At 32.4% G+C, this 16440-nt stretch overlaps 2 protein-coding genes across 2 annotated transcripts; both read right to left on the bottom strand.

Annotated features, from left to right (window-relative positions):
* Positions 1–1644: 1644 nt before the first annotated feature.
* On the bottom strand, positions 1645–5586 carry LOC25486896 (RNA polymerase II C-terminal domain phosphatase-like 4). Its single transcript, XM_013608725.2, has 8 exons — positions 5441–5586; positions 4797–4873; positions 4272–4369; positions 3485–3665; positions 3038–3327; positions 2204–2389; positions 2089–2127; positions 1645–1950 (listed from the first exon to the last, which is right to left on the bottom strand). The coding sequence occupies exons 1-8, from the start codon at positions 5584–5586 to the stop codon at positions 1645–1647; spliced, it is 1323 nt and encodes a 440-aa protein (XP_013464179.2).
* A 3984-nt stretch (positions 5587–9570) lies between these two features.
* LOC25486895 (protein GAMETE EXPRESSED 1) lies at positions 9571–13684 on the bottom strand. The gene is made up of 7 exons (XM_039830624.1): positions 13595–13684; positions 11673–12198; positions 10940–11527; positions 10732–10858; positions 10433–10619; positions 10035–10182; positions 9571–9934 (listed from the first exon to the last, which is right to left on the bottom strand). The coding sequence occupies exons 2-7, from the start codon at positions 12146–12148 to the stop codon at positions 9670–9672; spliced, it is 1791 nt and encodes a 596-aa protein (XP_039686558.1). The 5' UTR covers positions 12149–12198; positions 13595–13684; the 3' UTR covers positions 9571–9669.
* Positions 13685–16440: the final 2756 nt, after the last annotated feature.

Genomic DNA, 16440 nt, shown 5'->3' with positions numbered 1-16440 from the left:
ATATTAACTTAGACAATTACTTGTGTAACAAGTAATTGCACAGTCTAGTAACTAACTATAGTTAAGCTTGTAATCCACTATGTTTTTATGGTAACGAGATTACAACAGCACATAATTAATAAAGGGATAATTTAGTGAAACAATCAAAATTTTCGCTCATTATAGGACAAAGGCCACAATTAATTCAATTTTCCCTTTAATGTAACATTACATGTATTGTTGTTGCACTATATTCTAAATAAGCAAGGCAAATTAATAAAGTTGTTTCATTCAAGCAATTATTTATTGTTTTTCTTGATGTTTAAAAACATTTAACAACAGAAACATAGGAAGTATAAAATCTTAAACTTTTGAAAACAACAAAAAATACCTACACACTCGATACAGAAAATATAAGGAAAACGTCAAAAAATACAAACAGGATTGTTATGGATTATCACCACCTCTGATGTACAAGAACTCCAATATTCATGAGTGAAGTAAGCAAATCCAAACATTCAGAATATCATATGTAGCACTCCAATTATGAGATCAGTGAGACCTACATATCAAATGAAACTTAGTTCCTTCCACATCCATCTTCACAAACACAAAATCCTTGTAACAGCACTCTTTAACTAATTACCAGAAACTAGTGCATTTTGATCCATTACTAACTTCGGTTTCAATTAATCCTGGTTACTTTTTCCACATGACTTCTTCGACTACCAAGTTGTTTCTTTACCGCACAAACTTTTCCAAAGAGCCTTTACTAAAACGATATCCTTTGAGCATAAACAACTCACTTTCTTATCTATTATAGCTACCAAAAGTTCAATGTATAACAAATTCTAGTCCAACCACATATTTTCATGAGTAATTGCATGTGAAGGGTCATAAAGGTATTTTTGAAGCATAGAAATATGAAAGACAAGACGAACTCTTGAGAGATCCGATGGAAGTACTAAATGATATGCTAGAAATTTGAATCTCTACCAAATCCCAAAGTGCCTAATGAACCTTGAGCTAACTTGCCCCTTTTGCCAAACCATAAAACACCCTTCATTAGTGAAACACGTAAGAATACAAGCTCTCCCACAGTGAACTCTAAGAGATATCGTCTCTTGCTAGAATAAGACTTTTCCTATTTTGAGTTGTCACTAAACAATCTTTTCATTGATACCTATAATTAACTATAGGCCCACCAGCCTAGATTTTCCAACTTCAACCCTTCCTATCGAAGACATACATCGTCTATATGTACGCCTCAAATGGCGTCACTTTAATATTAGATTGATAACTATTTATGTGCAACTTCGATATGGGCAAACATTTGTCCAACTACCTCCAAGATCAAGAATACAAGCCCGAACATATACTTCAGGATTTGTATAGTCGTCTAAGATTACCCATCGGTTTGACGATAAAAATAATAAAAAATAAAAAATAAAAAACTGTTTTAAGGTCCAAACAGGTTTCTAATGTAGCTTGATAGACGTCCAAAACTGAGCAGTAACTGAGCTCTACAATCAGATAAAAATAGATTTCAGCACACCATGCAAAGAGACCATTTCCTCTAAATAACGTAGCAACTGAAACTCAGTTCCTTCCACATCCATCTTCTGATCTTCACAAACACAAAATCCTTGTAACAACACTCTTTAACTAACTACCAGAAACTAGTGCATTTTGACAAAGAAAGTTTTCCTCAGGCTGCTTTTGGAAATAGAAATCTGCAGCCTCTAGCCATCGACGATTAACCAAAAACTTCTTTTCTTCAACGGCCCAGCGGGACTCTTTAGTTACAAAATCAGTAGCAACTACATGTGTCACAGTGGGGTCATGTTTTTTCAAACAAGTAGCTCCTAACCTCTCTGCTATCCTCCTGAGTATTCGCAAGTCACCACGAAAATTAAGGCTGAAAACAATCACACATCCTCTTAAGACTTCACCTCGAAATGATGACAAAACCTGGAAAACATGAATTGATTGCAAGCATAACATAACATTATCAGAATATGACACTAGGATGACAAATTAACTTATATATATTTTCATCAACAAAATGCACGAACCAGAAGAAAGATGAATAACAAGATAACTAACTACCTGCCTCACATCTCGATCAACAAGATCTCCTTGAAGTTCCTACAAAATCCCACCACACAGTTTTAGCAACATATCAAATACAACAAATTTTTTATCAACAACTTATCAGACATACATCGAAGAATTTGTAGTTGATCTGTCTTAGCACTTCGAGTATTTTGGCAAGCGCACCATCAGTTTCATTCTCATCAATATTCAATGCAGCAAGTGATTTGCATTGGAGGCCAAAGTCCTGACAACTTGAATTGAAAAAGTGGTATCTCTCCATCAATATCAGATTATCTCTGTACTTCGGCCATACCTACAACATTGGTTTATTGATTCTCAAATGATAAACAATGACATCTGAATCATTAAATGCTAAGATCTTTAGCGCATTTCAAACTATTAACTTCATTTATAGAGAATAAAATTTAGAGGAATGATTCATTAAAATTCGAAAAGAGTATTAAAATAAAAACACCAAGTTAACCAATAATCAGAAAAAACTGTAAGCCTAATAAAGAAAGACAAGAATCGAAGCCTATTAAAGAAGTCTATAATCATTTATGCTAGTAGTAGTAGTATACTGTAAGCTTTAATGAATAGATCAGTTATGCTTAAAAAAAAAAAATCTATGTAAACTGTCTTCACACTTGAGTTGTAGGGTTGAGTTAGGTCCAAACCAAATTAAAAGATGGTATCAAAGCCTATTAAAGAAGTCTATAATCATTTGACTGTTTAATTTTTTTATTAAAAAAAGTAGTTTTTTTTCCAACTTTAGTTGTGCTCTAACCAACGAAAGATGCTAGCAACACACTCTCTTTTCAATGCTTACCAACTCTTATGAGATTGCAGGAACTAAGAGTGATATAATTTGTTCGTACATATAGGTAAAAAGAAAAATATTATGAGATTGTCATCAACTCTTCCAATGAAACAATTTAGCTGAAACTAGCAGTGCACTCACCTCTTCTTTATCATCAAGAATTAAGATAGAATTTTCTGTCCCCAACACAAGATCCAGATCCTTCACGTTCTTTTGAGTCCCATCCTCTCGAGAAATTACCTTATCTTTGAAGTAGAGCCCTTGAGGATCAAGCAGCTTGGCCATCTCTAACGAGTACCGCCGATCACCCATGGTGTAGATGTACATTTCAAACATTTCACTTGCTTCTTTAAGAAATGTGCGGACAAAGGGCCTCAACTTGGTCATTACTTGCACATGCTCCAACATGAAGAGGCTACCTTTAGAGATATCTATTGTTTCATCATATACAAGTTCAGAAAGGCAGCATATATAAAAAGCTTTCCAAAAGCATTTAACAAACATAACTAAGACACTAGCAAACCAAGAAAGCTGTATAATGCCAGCATTTCACGCTTTCAGCAAAAACTAATGGTATTTAGCAATTACCTTCTAGAGAATCTGTATGGGTTTTTAAATGCATTTCTTCTGAGCTCAAACGGTAAAGAAAAGTGGTATTTAGCAGTGTGTGATCTAGGTCCAGAACCAAACAAAGCTTTCTACGATTTAATAAATTCTTCACGTCTATGTCGCGCACTCTAGAAATTTCCTTATCATCAAGTTTTAGTCCCTGAAAATACAAAAATCTCCATATTTAACAACCTGTTACTTGGTTAAGTTATGCAGAATAAATAGTTGGGTTGTGTGTATGATAGGATACAACAAGAATTCAAAGGTAAAGACAAAAAATAATTCAAAGGATTTTATAATGAAATTTGCTTCCAGCTCATCAACTATAACAGCACCTTGGTTACCAAATCCTTAATCCCTTGGTTACCAAATTATTCTCCCTTGGTTAATCCTTAATCCTAACTCTCCCTTGGTTACCAACTTATTCTCCCTCAACAATAACACCACCTTTGCAAGTCCATAGGGAATTACCGTGTATATTTATTTCTATAGGCTCAATGTTTATATTTACTTATACAAAGTTTTCTTTTTAAAAAATGTGGCTATGAGGAACGACACTATTCAGATGTATACTTACATATCCCAGATAAGTGGTGCTATAGGCTCGTAGCAATACTTGTTGGGCACGGTCACTGAATCAGGAATTAGCTTTTAAACAAATAACTTAATCTAACAGTCATTCAAAAATAGCGACATGTGGCAACAACAACTATCCAAATCTATGTTATTAGTACCCCGCAAGATAATCATTAGAAAAAAATTGTACCTTATGTATATACCCAAATGACACACCAGATTCCGCATCCACCTTTTGCCCACAATGTATACAAATGCCTCCAAATGATCCAGGATGCATACATCCATCTACATATATCCAACAATTAAGTATCAATATAGAGAGAGTTACAACATTTTAAAGACAGAGTGACAAAGTTGTATGTTATTCATATTCATATTTTCACAAATATTTGAAAAGATTTTGCATAATCTAAGAAAAGGTAGTATGGGGTGTGCGATATTTGATTGCGCATGCATCATTAGTTCATTTCTCTATAAGAAACAACAGCCTCCTTAAATAAAAAATCAATACTGTTTAATGATGAAGTGAAGGGGGGAAACCAGTTCGCTTAAATCAAACTTAGATGCAAGTCTAACAAACTGAGCATATGGAAGCTAAAACTAACAAAGAGTATCACATCCTTTCTTCAAAATGGTTTGCTTTACTTGCTCTAAAGGTGAAACTGTGTATAAATAAATTTTTGGTGATGGAAACAGTTTATGAATAAATTACCTGATTTTTGTTCCGTGGTTCCTTCTGAAGTAGACGCCTCAGTTACACTGGTGCTATCAGACTTAAGTCTTTTAATTCTGCTTAAATTTGTACAATAAAGTGTAGCAGAGTGAAATTTGATCAGAAAACATGAATCAAAGAATACATTAACAACAAGAATCAAAGTGTTTTCCTAAAAATAGGTCACTTGAGTCCAGATATCTCTCAATAGGTATGACCATTGCTAAAAAATAAGTTTTCATATATATAAGCAAACCATAGCTAAAAACATGTTGTCGTTTGACTTGAGAAGAAATGGCATAAGGACCCCATATCCAGAACATCATTTCAGTGTAATAAAGGCAATGCCTTAAATGAGGTTTTGGAAACAAGAATCACTCTATCAAAGTTGAGACCACTACAATAACAAACATTGTTCCCTACTGAAGAGTCATTGCACTCTATCAAAACCAAATTTTCAGATAAATTCATTTATATAAGCATCACAATACTCTATATCTAAACAATGTTTAGTCCTCTCACAAATAACGACCTAATATGAATTAGTCACACCTACTAAATTTCAATAAATTAGTAAAATCAACCAGGCAACAACTTAACTATTACTGTAACACATGTAATATGAAATAGGTGAAGGAGAGCACCTGGAATCTTGGCTTTGAGCTTCTTCATCTGACGAAGAGTTGTCTGCACCATCATCATCTAGTTCATCCTCAAGCTTTTCAATTAACTCATCAGTACTGCCAGATGAATCGGTACTGTCAGGAAATTCTGTCTCATCATCACTCATCTGTATTACAGCCATCCAACAAAACCAAATAAGAAACAATATCGATAAATGAAGAGACTACAAAAACAAGATATAGCAACTAGAAAGCTGGCCCATCAAGGTGCAACCTCTCAACAAAGTCAACACAAGAAAGCATATAAATGTATGCAACCAAACAAGACAAACAGAATTGTGGTTACTGCATGATGTAATTGACAAACTGAAATCAAAGAAGGAACTGCATGATGCTATACAATGTCTCGGCAAGGGATGTAACACCTTATATCAATAGGAAAATTATGGAATGTGTAAGTCCCAAATCAGATGAAATTACTCGGTGAAGCACCTAAGTTGTTAGATTCGTTGGAATTAATCGTAGTTGGCTAACATACAGCCAACTTTAATTAATTCATGGGCTAAACTGTCAAATGAAATTCAATATTATTAAATGATGATTAAGGTACTTGTGTCCTGCGTGTGTGTGATTGAGGAGAGGAATTTTACACATATACCAAAAATATACAATTTAATCTCAAATCAACAATGATATACAATTTCTCGGTGAGGGGTATAACAGTTAAGTTGATATGAAATGCCTAAGTCCTCAAATCAAGTAGTATGGGATTCTTCGCATAATACCTTTACTCTTAGAGGATCACCAAATTCCAAAGATTGCTTTACTTTTCGTGATTCGACCGCAGAGAAACTCGCTGCATACAACAAAATGAAAAGAAGAAAAAACACAATCTCACATTTTCTCAAATCAAGATTAAATTCAAATCATTCCAAAAATTGAAATACAAAATGTTTTCAAATTTTCAAGAGAATCAAAACAACAAGAATCATAAGAAAAGATTCATTGCAATATCAAGAACGTGAGATTGAACTATTACTGAAAACGCAAAGAAAAAAGAAGAATGCTTTGGAGAAGAAAAACAGTGTGCAATTCTTATATTGCAAAAAATCGAAAAACAAAATGCATCAAATGATAACGTGAAGAGAATAAAAAATGTCAAGAGAATCAAAACAAGAAGGATCCTAAGCAAGATCATTCAACCATTGAAACTGCATTTTATGAAGAATGTGGGATTGAAAACGCGATTCATTGCAATATCAAGAATTGCACACAGTTACTGATCACGCAAAGAAAAACAATCGGAAATACCAGTGCTCTGAGAAGAATGATGTTGGCTTCTCCGGCGAGAATGGAGAGACAGTTACGGTGGTCCGGTGAGGGACGGTTACGGTGGTCCGGTGAGGGACGGTTACGGTGGTCGGAGAATAACGCGGTTAGTTGAAGTGTTGATGTTGGAGGGAAAGAGTTTGATATTCGATTATTTGAATAACCGTGTGACTCAACCGGTTCAAATAATAAACTCGCCGGTTCAATCTTATTTTGTCTAAAAACTTCACATTTAATAATTTGGTGAAAAAATATAAAAAATTAAGGTGACAACTAGGGTACCCATGGAAGAATAATGGGTAATTTACCCCAACCAATACACATTAGCCACATAAACATATTTTTAAGTGGTATCCATGAACTATCTTGACCCCACCAATAAATTGCTCATTTTCATTGGTTGGTGGGTAAATTACCCACCATTCTTCAAAGGTAATCTAGAAAAAACCAAAAATTAATATCTTAAATGTGAGAATAGATTATAGGCTTGTCTGTACGACCTAAAAAAAAAAAAAAAAAAAAATCTCTCTTCCCCTTCTCTCTTCTCTCTAGTGAGTCGTCACCAAAACTCTAGTTTCTTCTCCTTCATCCATCAAAGATGGGTGATTTAGGGTCATTTTTTGACCCAAAATCACCCCTCTAACTTGTTTTTCCTTTTCCCTTTTATTGAAATAAGTGATTTTCACATCTATTTTGTTTTTTATTTTGTGATTTCGTCGTCTTCGTGCGACATTGGTTTGTTCGTCGTCTTTGTGCGACGTTGTTTGTTTTTCTTGTTTCTCTCAGGTATTTGATCAATTCAGATTGTCAGATCAGCTTCGATCCAGTGCAGATCCAATCAATGACTTTGGAGTCATCCACGTTGCAGATCCGGATACATGGTTATTCCGGAGATTTAAATATAGTCATATGTGTGGGCAATTGTACTTTGCCATTTTATGCTATTAACATGGATGATGTGAGCCTGTTCACATATTCATCCTTTTTGTTTTTAGCGAATTTGTATTATATCGATGTACTCTATCGATTTGAATGAATAAATATCTTTTATTTTGTCAAAAAAAGGCTTGTCTGTATGACCTAACCTGCAACAAAGGCAAGTTAGACTTTGATTTTTTATTTTATTTTTTAATAGAGAAGACTTATGCTTGTTTAGAAAAAGTTTTTTAGGCTTATCGGACCGAACTACTTAAGTAAATATAATTAATGTTATTAATTACTAATTATTTTTTAGGGGAATATTATTAATTACTAATATTATTATATTATAATTTGCACTTTGAATTAAATTAGAATTTTGTTAACATTTTCGGAGAGTCAAACTTATTAGTCTACATTACTTTTTTGCATATTTATATGTATTATTATAAACTACAATTGAAATATGATATCATATGTAGAGAAATTCCTTAAAAATTTATGTTAAATATCAAAAGAGTTTAATCTCATTTATCTTTTAGTTCGCTAATTTATTTTAAATTTAGATAAAATTACTTATTCATATGAAATAAGCTTTTAAATGGATTAATAATCCATACCAAACTTTCAAAGGTTATATTCAAGCAAAAATAAACATATGATGCGTCCCAAGTCAGACATACACTTTAAAAAATTTCACAGAAGAGACTCTTACAAAGTCTAGCTCAACTTATCATATTTGCACCCCTATTCACGTCTATTTATGTATAAGTAGATTTATATTTTTTAAATTAGTGAATGAAAAAAAATACTAATCAAAATGACACTATCTTGTCAAAAAAAATAAAATCAAAGTGACACCAATGATCATTTTTACAACTGTTTTCGAGATGATTTAAAGTCGATACTTTAAGATTAAAATGTTAAATTTTTGCTATTTTTTTTTTTTTTTTAAGGAGCTAAATTTTAACAATTGAATTGTTTATTTTTTAAATTTTTACGAAGGATTTTTCATTGAAATGAAAGAATACATACATATTAGAGTCGTAGCCCAGTGCATATTGTAGTGCAGGTTGTGTTATGCGTTCTAAGTCAAACACCAGAAAAATAAAAAATGTGTAATGAACTCTTCTTAGTCGCATATCCTATCTCGTTACCAACATCTAGTCCTCATGTTTAACCAGGAGTGGGAAGTCTAGACTTAGCCAACACTTGCTCTCTTTTGATCTTGATCATGTCGAACCTCAGATCTTTGGATGGTGGTGTTGAATGGCCTCTGAGTGTGGGCCTTCGTTGCAAACCTTCTTCTTTGACGGCGAGGTTGGTACTTGCGAAGACAGTCCAATGTTTAACTGTATGCAGATCGTGGGATGATGTCCTTGGATCCGGACTGGACGATCCAGATCATGGGAAGATATTCTACTGTGGTCCTTCTGGAGCTATGAAGCGGGAAGTCCAGACTTAGCCATGGTTTGGGCCTTGGCACAAACCAGAACAAACTTTGTCTTTCTTCACTTTTTATCTCACAACACTTGTTTTAAAAACAAACTGAACAACTCAAAATTCTCGCATTCCAGTTTGGGAGGATGCAGAACAAGTGGATCTCAGGAAAAAAGCGATCAATGTTTAAAGATTGGATCGATTTCCAATTTACGGCTGAAATTCAAAGACTTAACATATCTTTCGTTAACTTTGACCCTCACTCTAGGAAGCTTTAATGTTGAACATTGAACAAACTGAACATTGAACAGACTCTAAAAACCTTGACTTACACTCCAACTACGCTTAACTTTCGTTTAATATACTTTCGTTTCAAAATGTAGAGTCTTGTGTATGGATCATTGAAGTTATTCTAAATTTCAAAAAGTAATGTGTATGTCTAACATGTCAACCTTCACATACGATGACCAGATTAATAATTACATATTTATTAGTATACATAATCCATAATCATGAAAATATATTAATGAAATAAATTGTTGTACATAGGTTATTACAAGTATCTAATCAATGTAAACGATTGCTGCTCGTAAGTTATAACTTTTTGTTGTGGAGGTTGTGATAGAATTCTCTGCAACTTCTTCTGGAATTACGAAGTCCGGATCATCAAGGCAATTTACATCATCAGGTAAATCGGTATCTACCCATTGAGACCAATCCACATAGTCAGTAGTATCGAATTCCCAAGTTGACTCCTTCAATTTTTGCATGCTGTTTATCTTATTAACCAGTGTTAGGAGCATTTGATGGTTCAATCTTTCATAGTCCCTGCATAATTAATTAACAACCAATTCTCTATTATTTATGTTTTCTATAACCAATATTGAAATGTTTATATGAGTAAAACATTTATTGCTTGTACACTTACCTGTATGTGAAAATTGCATACAGAAGATGAGCTGAAGCAGCTACCTTAAAAAATAATCGGACCTTGTTTATTATGCATGTCTGTTGCTCTATGTCGTCATTCGTTAAACGAATAATTAAGACTTCCACAAAGAGAGCAACACAAAGCTCTGTAAATAAAAAGTCCATATAACATGTTATGTTTAACCAATAATTACTTCGATGTTTTAGAAAGTAAAGACATAATTTGTAAATTTGGCTACTCTATAGTGATTTGGAGAGTAAATGAGAAATTTAAATTGTTGATGAAGAAATCAATGATTGATATTATAAGTACATCTATAACAAATCATGGATGATTACAATATCAACCATTAATTTTCTCACTTTAGGAGACAAACTCCGTGATGGGATACTTACCAATATAAAGTAAGGGTTGAACATTGTAGGTTTGCTTCGTGCTAGTCAACATGAAGATGACAAAGATTGATATCGCATAAATGAAGAAAGCTTTAATCACTCTTGATTCAATCAACATGGCATTTTGCAAAGCAAAGATTTTATCCAAAGCAACAAACATGGTAGCCTGTTTTGCCTCAAAAGTTTCCTATAAAGTATAGGTAGAGATAAACTATTAGTAGATCTTCTGAATCAAAAGAAAAAAATATTAAGGATGCATGTTTATAAGGATTTAACACTCGGAAACTATAGTTGCAAACCTGAGCAGATAATATTGTTTTTGAATTTTCCATTAACCGATCGTGAAGTCCTTGCATCTGCTCTTGACGTCTTAAAAGCTCTTCTTGTTGCTTATGTCCATATTCAGAAAAATATTGTAGGCTTTTCCTACATCTCACCAATTATGAGGTTAGCACTTTGCATAATATGATTTATGAATACAAATTTATAAAATTTGATAAATCTTACCTGCTTTCCTCTAATGCTTTGAATTGAACCTCGTTCAATGAATTTAGTCCCTTGAGTGCTGTGGATTGCCCATCTAAAAGTTCATGTTGTTTTTCTAAGGAAACCCTTGCAATATTTCCAATATCTTCCGCTTTGGTTTGTAGAGTGTTCATCTTTGATGACATAGTATCTCCAACTTTGATAACTTCATTCTCAATCTCAATGGCTTCCTCTCTTAACTTTTCTATTTCTTTTCCCAAATAACTATAAGATTCTTTGAGCAATGCTACACCATCCTCTAACTTCATCTTCATGTCTTCTTGACCTTCTTCAAGTTGTGACTGCGATGCTGCAATTTTTGTCGTTTGTTCGTAAACACTTTCAGAGTGCCTTAATACCACATCAATATGAGTTTCAACATTCTTAACAGTTTGAGCAACTAGTTGTGTGTGACTATTAACCGATTCAAGAGAATCAAAAATCTGTTTTGAGCCTTGTAACAAATTATCTGATTTTTCTTCAATGTTATCTAGCTTCTCCTCGACATACTGAGCCGAACTTTTCAATTCAGTCACAAGTCTCTCAGTTTCATGCTTGAATGCATGTGTCCTGTAATTGATAACAAATGAGTTATATATCACTAAGCATTTTTCGTTCACTATTTTTTTTTCTTGCATAGTGCAACAAAAACATAAAAAAAAAAATTCAAATAAAGAATTGACAAATAGTTTGGTAAAAAGCAAATGCACTTAACTGTAATTGATAACAAATGGAGTTTGTTTCGAGGTAGAATTCAAGGTAAACCTTATGAGCAAGATCGTCTAAGTTTCTTAGGCATGTTGCAATTGATGTTTCTGCGTCACAGCGAGGAAAGGAAACCCTTCCAGAATCCCTTTGAAAGCAATCACTTAGATGCCAAGCCAATCTCGACCTTTTCTCATCAGCAGCCAAAATTTCAGAACATCCAGCAAAAAGATGTTGATAAGCATTTTGCCAACAAGTATTTGATCCAACCATTTTGTTCTTAGCATTCTCTATTAGCTTCATTCCCTTCGGATCATTGAAAGCCTCAATCGAGAACTCGGCACTCGAACCTCTAAAACTTCCTTGGTTGCCATAAGACCTATCATTAGAGTGAGTCTTCTTATTTGATGAAAACCAACCCCATGATTCACATCTTAATGAGAAAGAGACCAAAATAAGAACAAGAAGATGAACTCTAAGACCCATTTGAGAATTATCACACTTTGAGTTTGAAGTTCTACAGGTGAAGATTAAACCTACATCAAACAAAATGGTAAATTAACATGCTACCAATTATGTTGCATACGTTTTAGGTTGAATACTTTCTTAGGTTGAACACATGAAAACTAAATATGTTTATATATGGAAAATATATGCAATGATTTTTTTCCAAGAAAGTAAAAGTTGTTTTCTGTGCAATGGACCTAACAATAATGTTCTTGTGAGCAAAGCAAAAAAAAAAAAAAAAAAAAAAAAAAAAAAAAAAAAGTAATTAACTTAATCGTGTCTTCTTCAAAACAGTAATTAACTTCGGTTCATAACAGAGAGCAATAATTCAAGTTAAAATAAAAAATAAAAGCCTAATTAAATCTCATTGTGATTTTCCAATTAGAGTAATTTACCTTGAGAGGTACCAAAGTATTGATCATATGATCGTTAAATATCAAACAAAGTTGAAAGGGATCGGTGAAAAGGAATATATTATATAAAGAAAGTGAAACTTGGGATTCAAGTTCTGTAAAAAAAAAAAAAAAAAAACTTGGGATTCAAGAAATATAAAGTTTTGTCCAAAACTAACATTTTATTTTTTATAAAGTCTAAAACTAAGTCATAAAATCATGACATTTTTCCTTATTTTAACTTTATTCTTTCAGCATGACATTTTTCCTAAGTCATAAAAGCAAATATTTTATATTTGATTTGAATAATCAATAAAATTAAAATTATTTACATCACTTGGAAGGGACTTTCATGATCCTCTGTAAATATAGTATAAAATCAAGTATTTTATGTACTAATGAATGATGCATAAAAATACAAAGAATATATCTGTGTAAGGAGAATGAATTCCCAATATCCAACATGAACATGTTAAAGGATTTTATTTTATATACAAAGTAAAGTTAATATTTAAAAAATAATAATAATGTTATGAAGAATTTGATCGAAATATGACTGTTATATTTCAAAAATATAGATCACTATGTGGTGACTTTCAAAATACATGAATTATGGAATAAATTATATCGTTGATTGATATTATTTTTTATCCAATCATTATCATTGATATTCTTCCTCGGAAAAAAAATATTATCATCATTATTAAAAGATAGATTTCAATGGCCAAATAACAAGTAGATTAACGTTACGTAACCGTTGGTCTGCTGCTATATCCAGAAAACAACAAGAAGAAAAACAAAAGAAGGAAAATGAAAGTTTGAGATGAAACAAAAACAAAAGAATTTCAAGCAAAACAACAAAAATATTCAAACAACAAAAATAAGAGTACTTTGCGGTTTAAAGTTCATCATGATCCATGATCAAAGTGAAGAATATAATAAATATAAAATATGCAATTGACAAAACTATAAGTTCAAAATCTACACCAAACATTGAAGAAGAAAAAAAAAGACAACATAGAAAGACACATACCTATAGAATGGAATGGTTGAATTAGAGTTTGACGTTTTTTTGTGACTGTTTGTGTTTTTGTAAAAGATACTTCGTTTCGTGCTGTGTTGCCAAATGATCATACCCTTTCTGATTTATGTCAACTTACTCTAGTTTAATGAAGTCTTCTTTAAACCAATTTATTATTAATTATTTTTTTAAACTAAGAGAAAATATGTACGATATTCATTTTACATTGTCATCCAATAGCAACTGTTTTCTTTTCTGTTAAATCATGTTTTTTTTTTTTACAAATCAACCATGCTTTAATAAGCTATAATAAATAATTGATTCTTTTTAGATATTAATGTAAAATTAATTTACACCAACATAATATATCAATTAAACTCGTAAAAAAATTAATTTATATTTATTTCATAAAATTCAACGACAAAATACACGCACTTTTAATTGTCCTCGTGAGCTTAACTCAATTGGTTAGGACAATGCATAAAATAGGCAAGGTTTGGGGTTCAAACCGCGGCCACTAAAAGAAAAATAGACACACTTTTAATTCTTTGAAGTGAATAATTGCGGGTTCATAAACCATTAACCAAGGTCATTGTATCCTTCAAGACTTGTTAAACATTAATACTTACAACTTGTGCGACCCATCAAATATATCTATAAGTTGGTCGCACAAGTTGAATCGACGACTTTAATTACGAGTCAGTCAGCTATTTATAAACAGAACCATTTTTTATTGGCTTCAATTATTTTATATTACCTATTCATTTGGGTTAGTTTGATGATGTTGGTTTGAGACCTGATAGTGTGCCCTCTCAAGATCTCATATTCAATTCTTTCTTTCTTAAAGAAAGATCTCAGATTCAATTCTATTCAATTCTTTTCAGTGTCAATTTCGGGTGGAATAATCTTGCTTCTTAAATAATTATTTTATATTACTTTCATATTATTTTGTGATTTTTTCTAATCACTCCCCAAAAATATCTGGTTAATGAAGATTTAATTGTAATACCGAAATTGGCTTTAAAAAACTATTTTATATGTCTTACCCTAAATCTTTTCTCTCTCACACACACAAACATTCATGCTATGTGATCAAAGATTAAAGATGGAATACAAGGCCATTCATACTTCATTGCATTGTCAAGTAAATTCCTGCATTTTTATAAGTGATTTTGTGCGATTTTCTTTCTTTATGTGTTATTTTTCTTTTCCCACAAGGGGCTTCTTCTCCCTCACCAACCTCTGAAAATGTTTTCAGCTTGTATATTTAGTATCTTCTTTTAAATCAGTTAATGTGTATCTTTCGAACTTTTGCATGGTTCTTTAGGGTCATGTTTGATACGTTATAAAAACATTGCTTGCAAGATTTTAGAATTTTTTAACAAGCAATAAATTATATAAGAATTTTTAGACTATTGACACTTAAATATTTAATCAATTTTTTGTTAAAATATTTAAGATTTTGTTGGGGAAATTCTTATAATAATATGAACATTTCTTCAAAAAATTATTAAAAATATGAATGATACACATGATTTGACTAAAAACAAGGACAACAAATGTTCAGGGCCGTTCCAAAAAATTGGAGGCTCGGCTCTAATATTAAAAATGGAAAAATTGGTCAAGTAGTCTGATGACTAGAGCTCACACAATTAAGTTGTGGAGAAGTGGAGTGTCCAGGGTTCGAACTCCGACCCCTGTATATAATATGCAATATCCATACCAACTGAACTAAGCTCACGGTGATATAATAACAAAAGAAAATATTATCCTACATCCCAACAATTATACTCATACCCCTATAAATAATTAAGGCCCCCATAAATTGGAGGCTCGGCTCCGTAGAGCTCCTTGCGCATGGGAAGGAACGGCCCTGCAAATGTTGATGGAAAACATTTGGAGGATTGTTGTTTGAAGAAAAATTTTGAAGTGATCAAAATCAAAATTTAATATATTTATAGGGACTAAAATCTTATTTAATACTTTAATTAATTTATATTGAATATTTGAATTTTTTCAAGTCGTGGCTCGGTCTTACACATCTTACGTAAAAATGAAATGCAAAACTTCTCAATCTTCCATATATATTTTTGGGTTAATCGTTAAAATAACCCTTAGAATATACACCAGTATAAAAAATAGGTTATGTAAGAAAACATAGATTCTACAGCATATATAGGAGGCGTTGATGTGGCCAAGAATCTTGCCACATGATTATTTTTGACGACATAGCTATTTTATTTATTCCCGTCAATTTTTTTTTGCTAACATTAATTGAGAAGTAGAAATAAAGAAGAAGAAAAAAAATCTCAAAGACTTAAATCAAAGTTCGCTCAATTGTTAGGGACCAAAATCAAAATCATAAGGAAAAAAACACATTTTTGGCTCTATCGATTACCGCCAAGAAGTTTTCATTGTTTTTAACCCTGGACACTGGACATCAATCGTAAGGAAAGAATTTTATTAGAATGTTGTCAAAACGTTTTGGTTTTAATGATACTCTATTTTGCTTTATTACCTGGGGATCAAGCGTTATTTTTGCTCCCAATTTATTTTTGTTTTGCTTTGCCTTCCAATCTTTTTATCTTTGTTCAACATTTGTAAGTTCCAATCTTTAAGTTTGTATTTTTGTTTTGCTCCCAAACCTTTATGAAACGGAGGTATGTAATGAGGGTTGGAGCGTTACCGAGGAAAAAGGGTTGGCGAGTATGCATGTTTCAAGGCGAACCAGATGCCTGCACCGTCGTGATTCAATGAGGAAAACCGTGGCGATAGATTTCGACAATCCCCATGACTGAATTGGCCTATAAGTTTGTCATTGTCCTTCTTGAAATAATCAACATTCATGGTGAAGATCC

The sequence above is a fragment of the Medicago truncatula genome, chromosome 2 (assembly GCF_003473485.1).
Source record: "Medicago truncatula cultivar Jemalong A17 chromosome 2, MtrunA17r5.0-ANR, whole genome shotgun sequence".
Taxonomy (NCBI): Eukaryota; Viridiplantae; Streptophyta; class Magnoliopsida; order Fabales; family Fabaceae; genus Medicago; species Medicago truncatula.
Note: the sequence above shows the minus strand (reverse complement) of the source record. Positions and strands in the feature narration are given on the sequence as shown.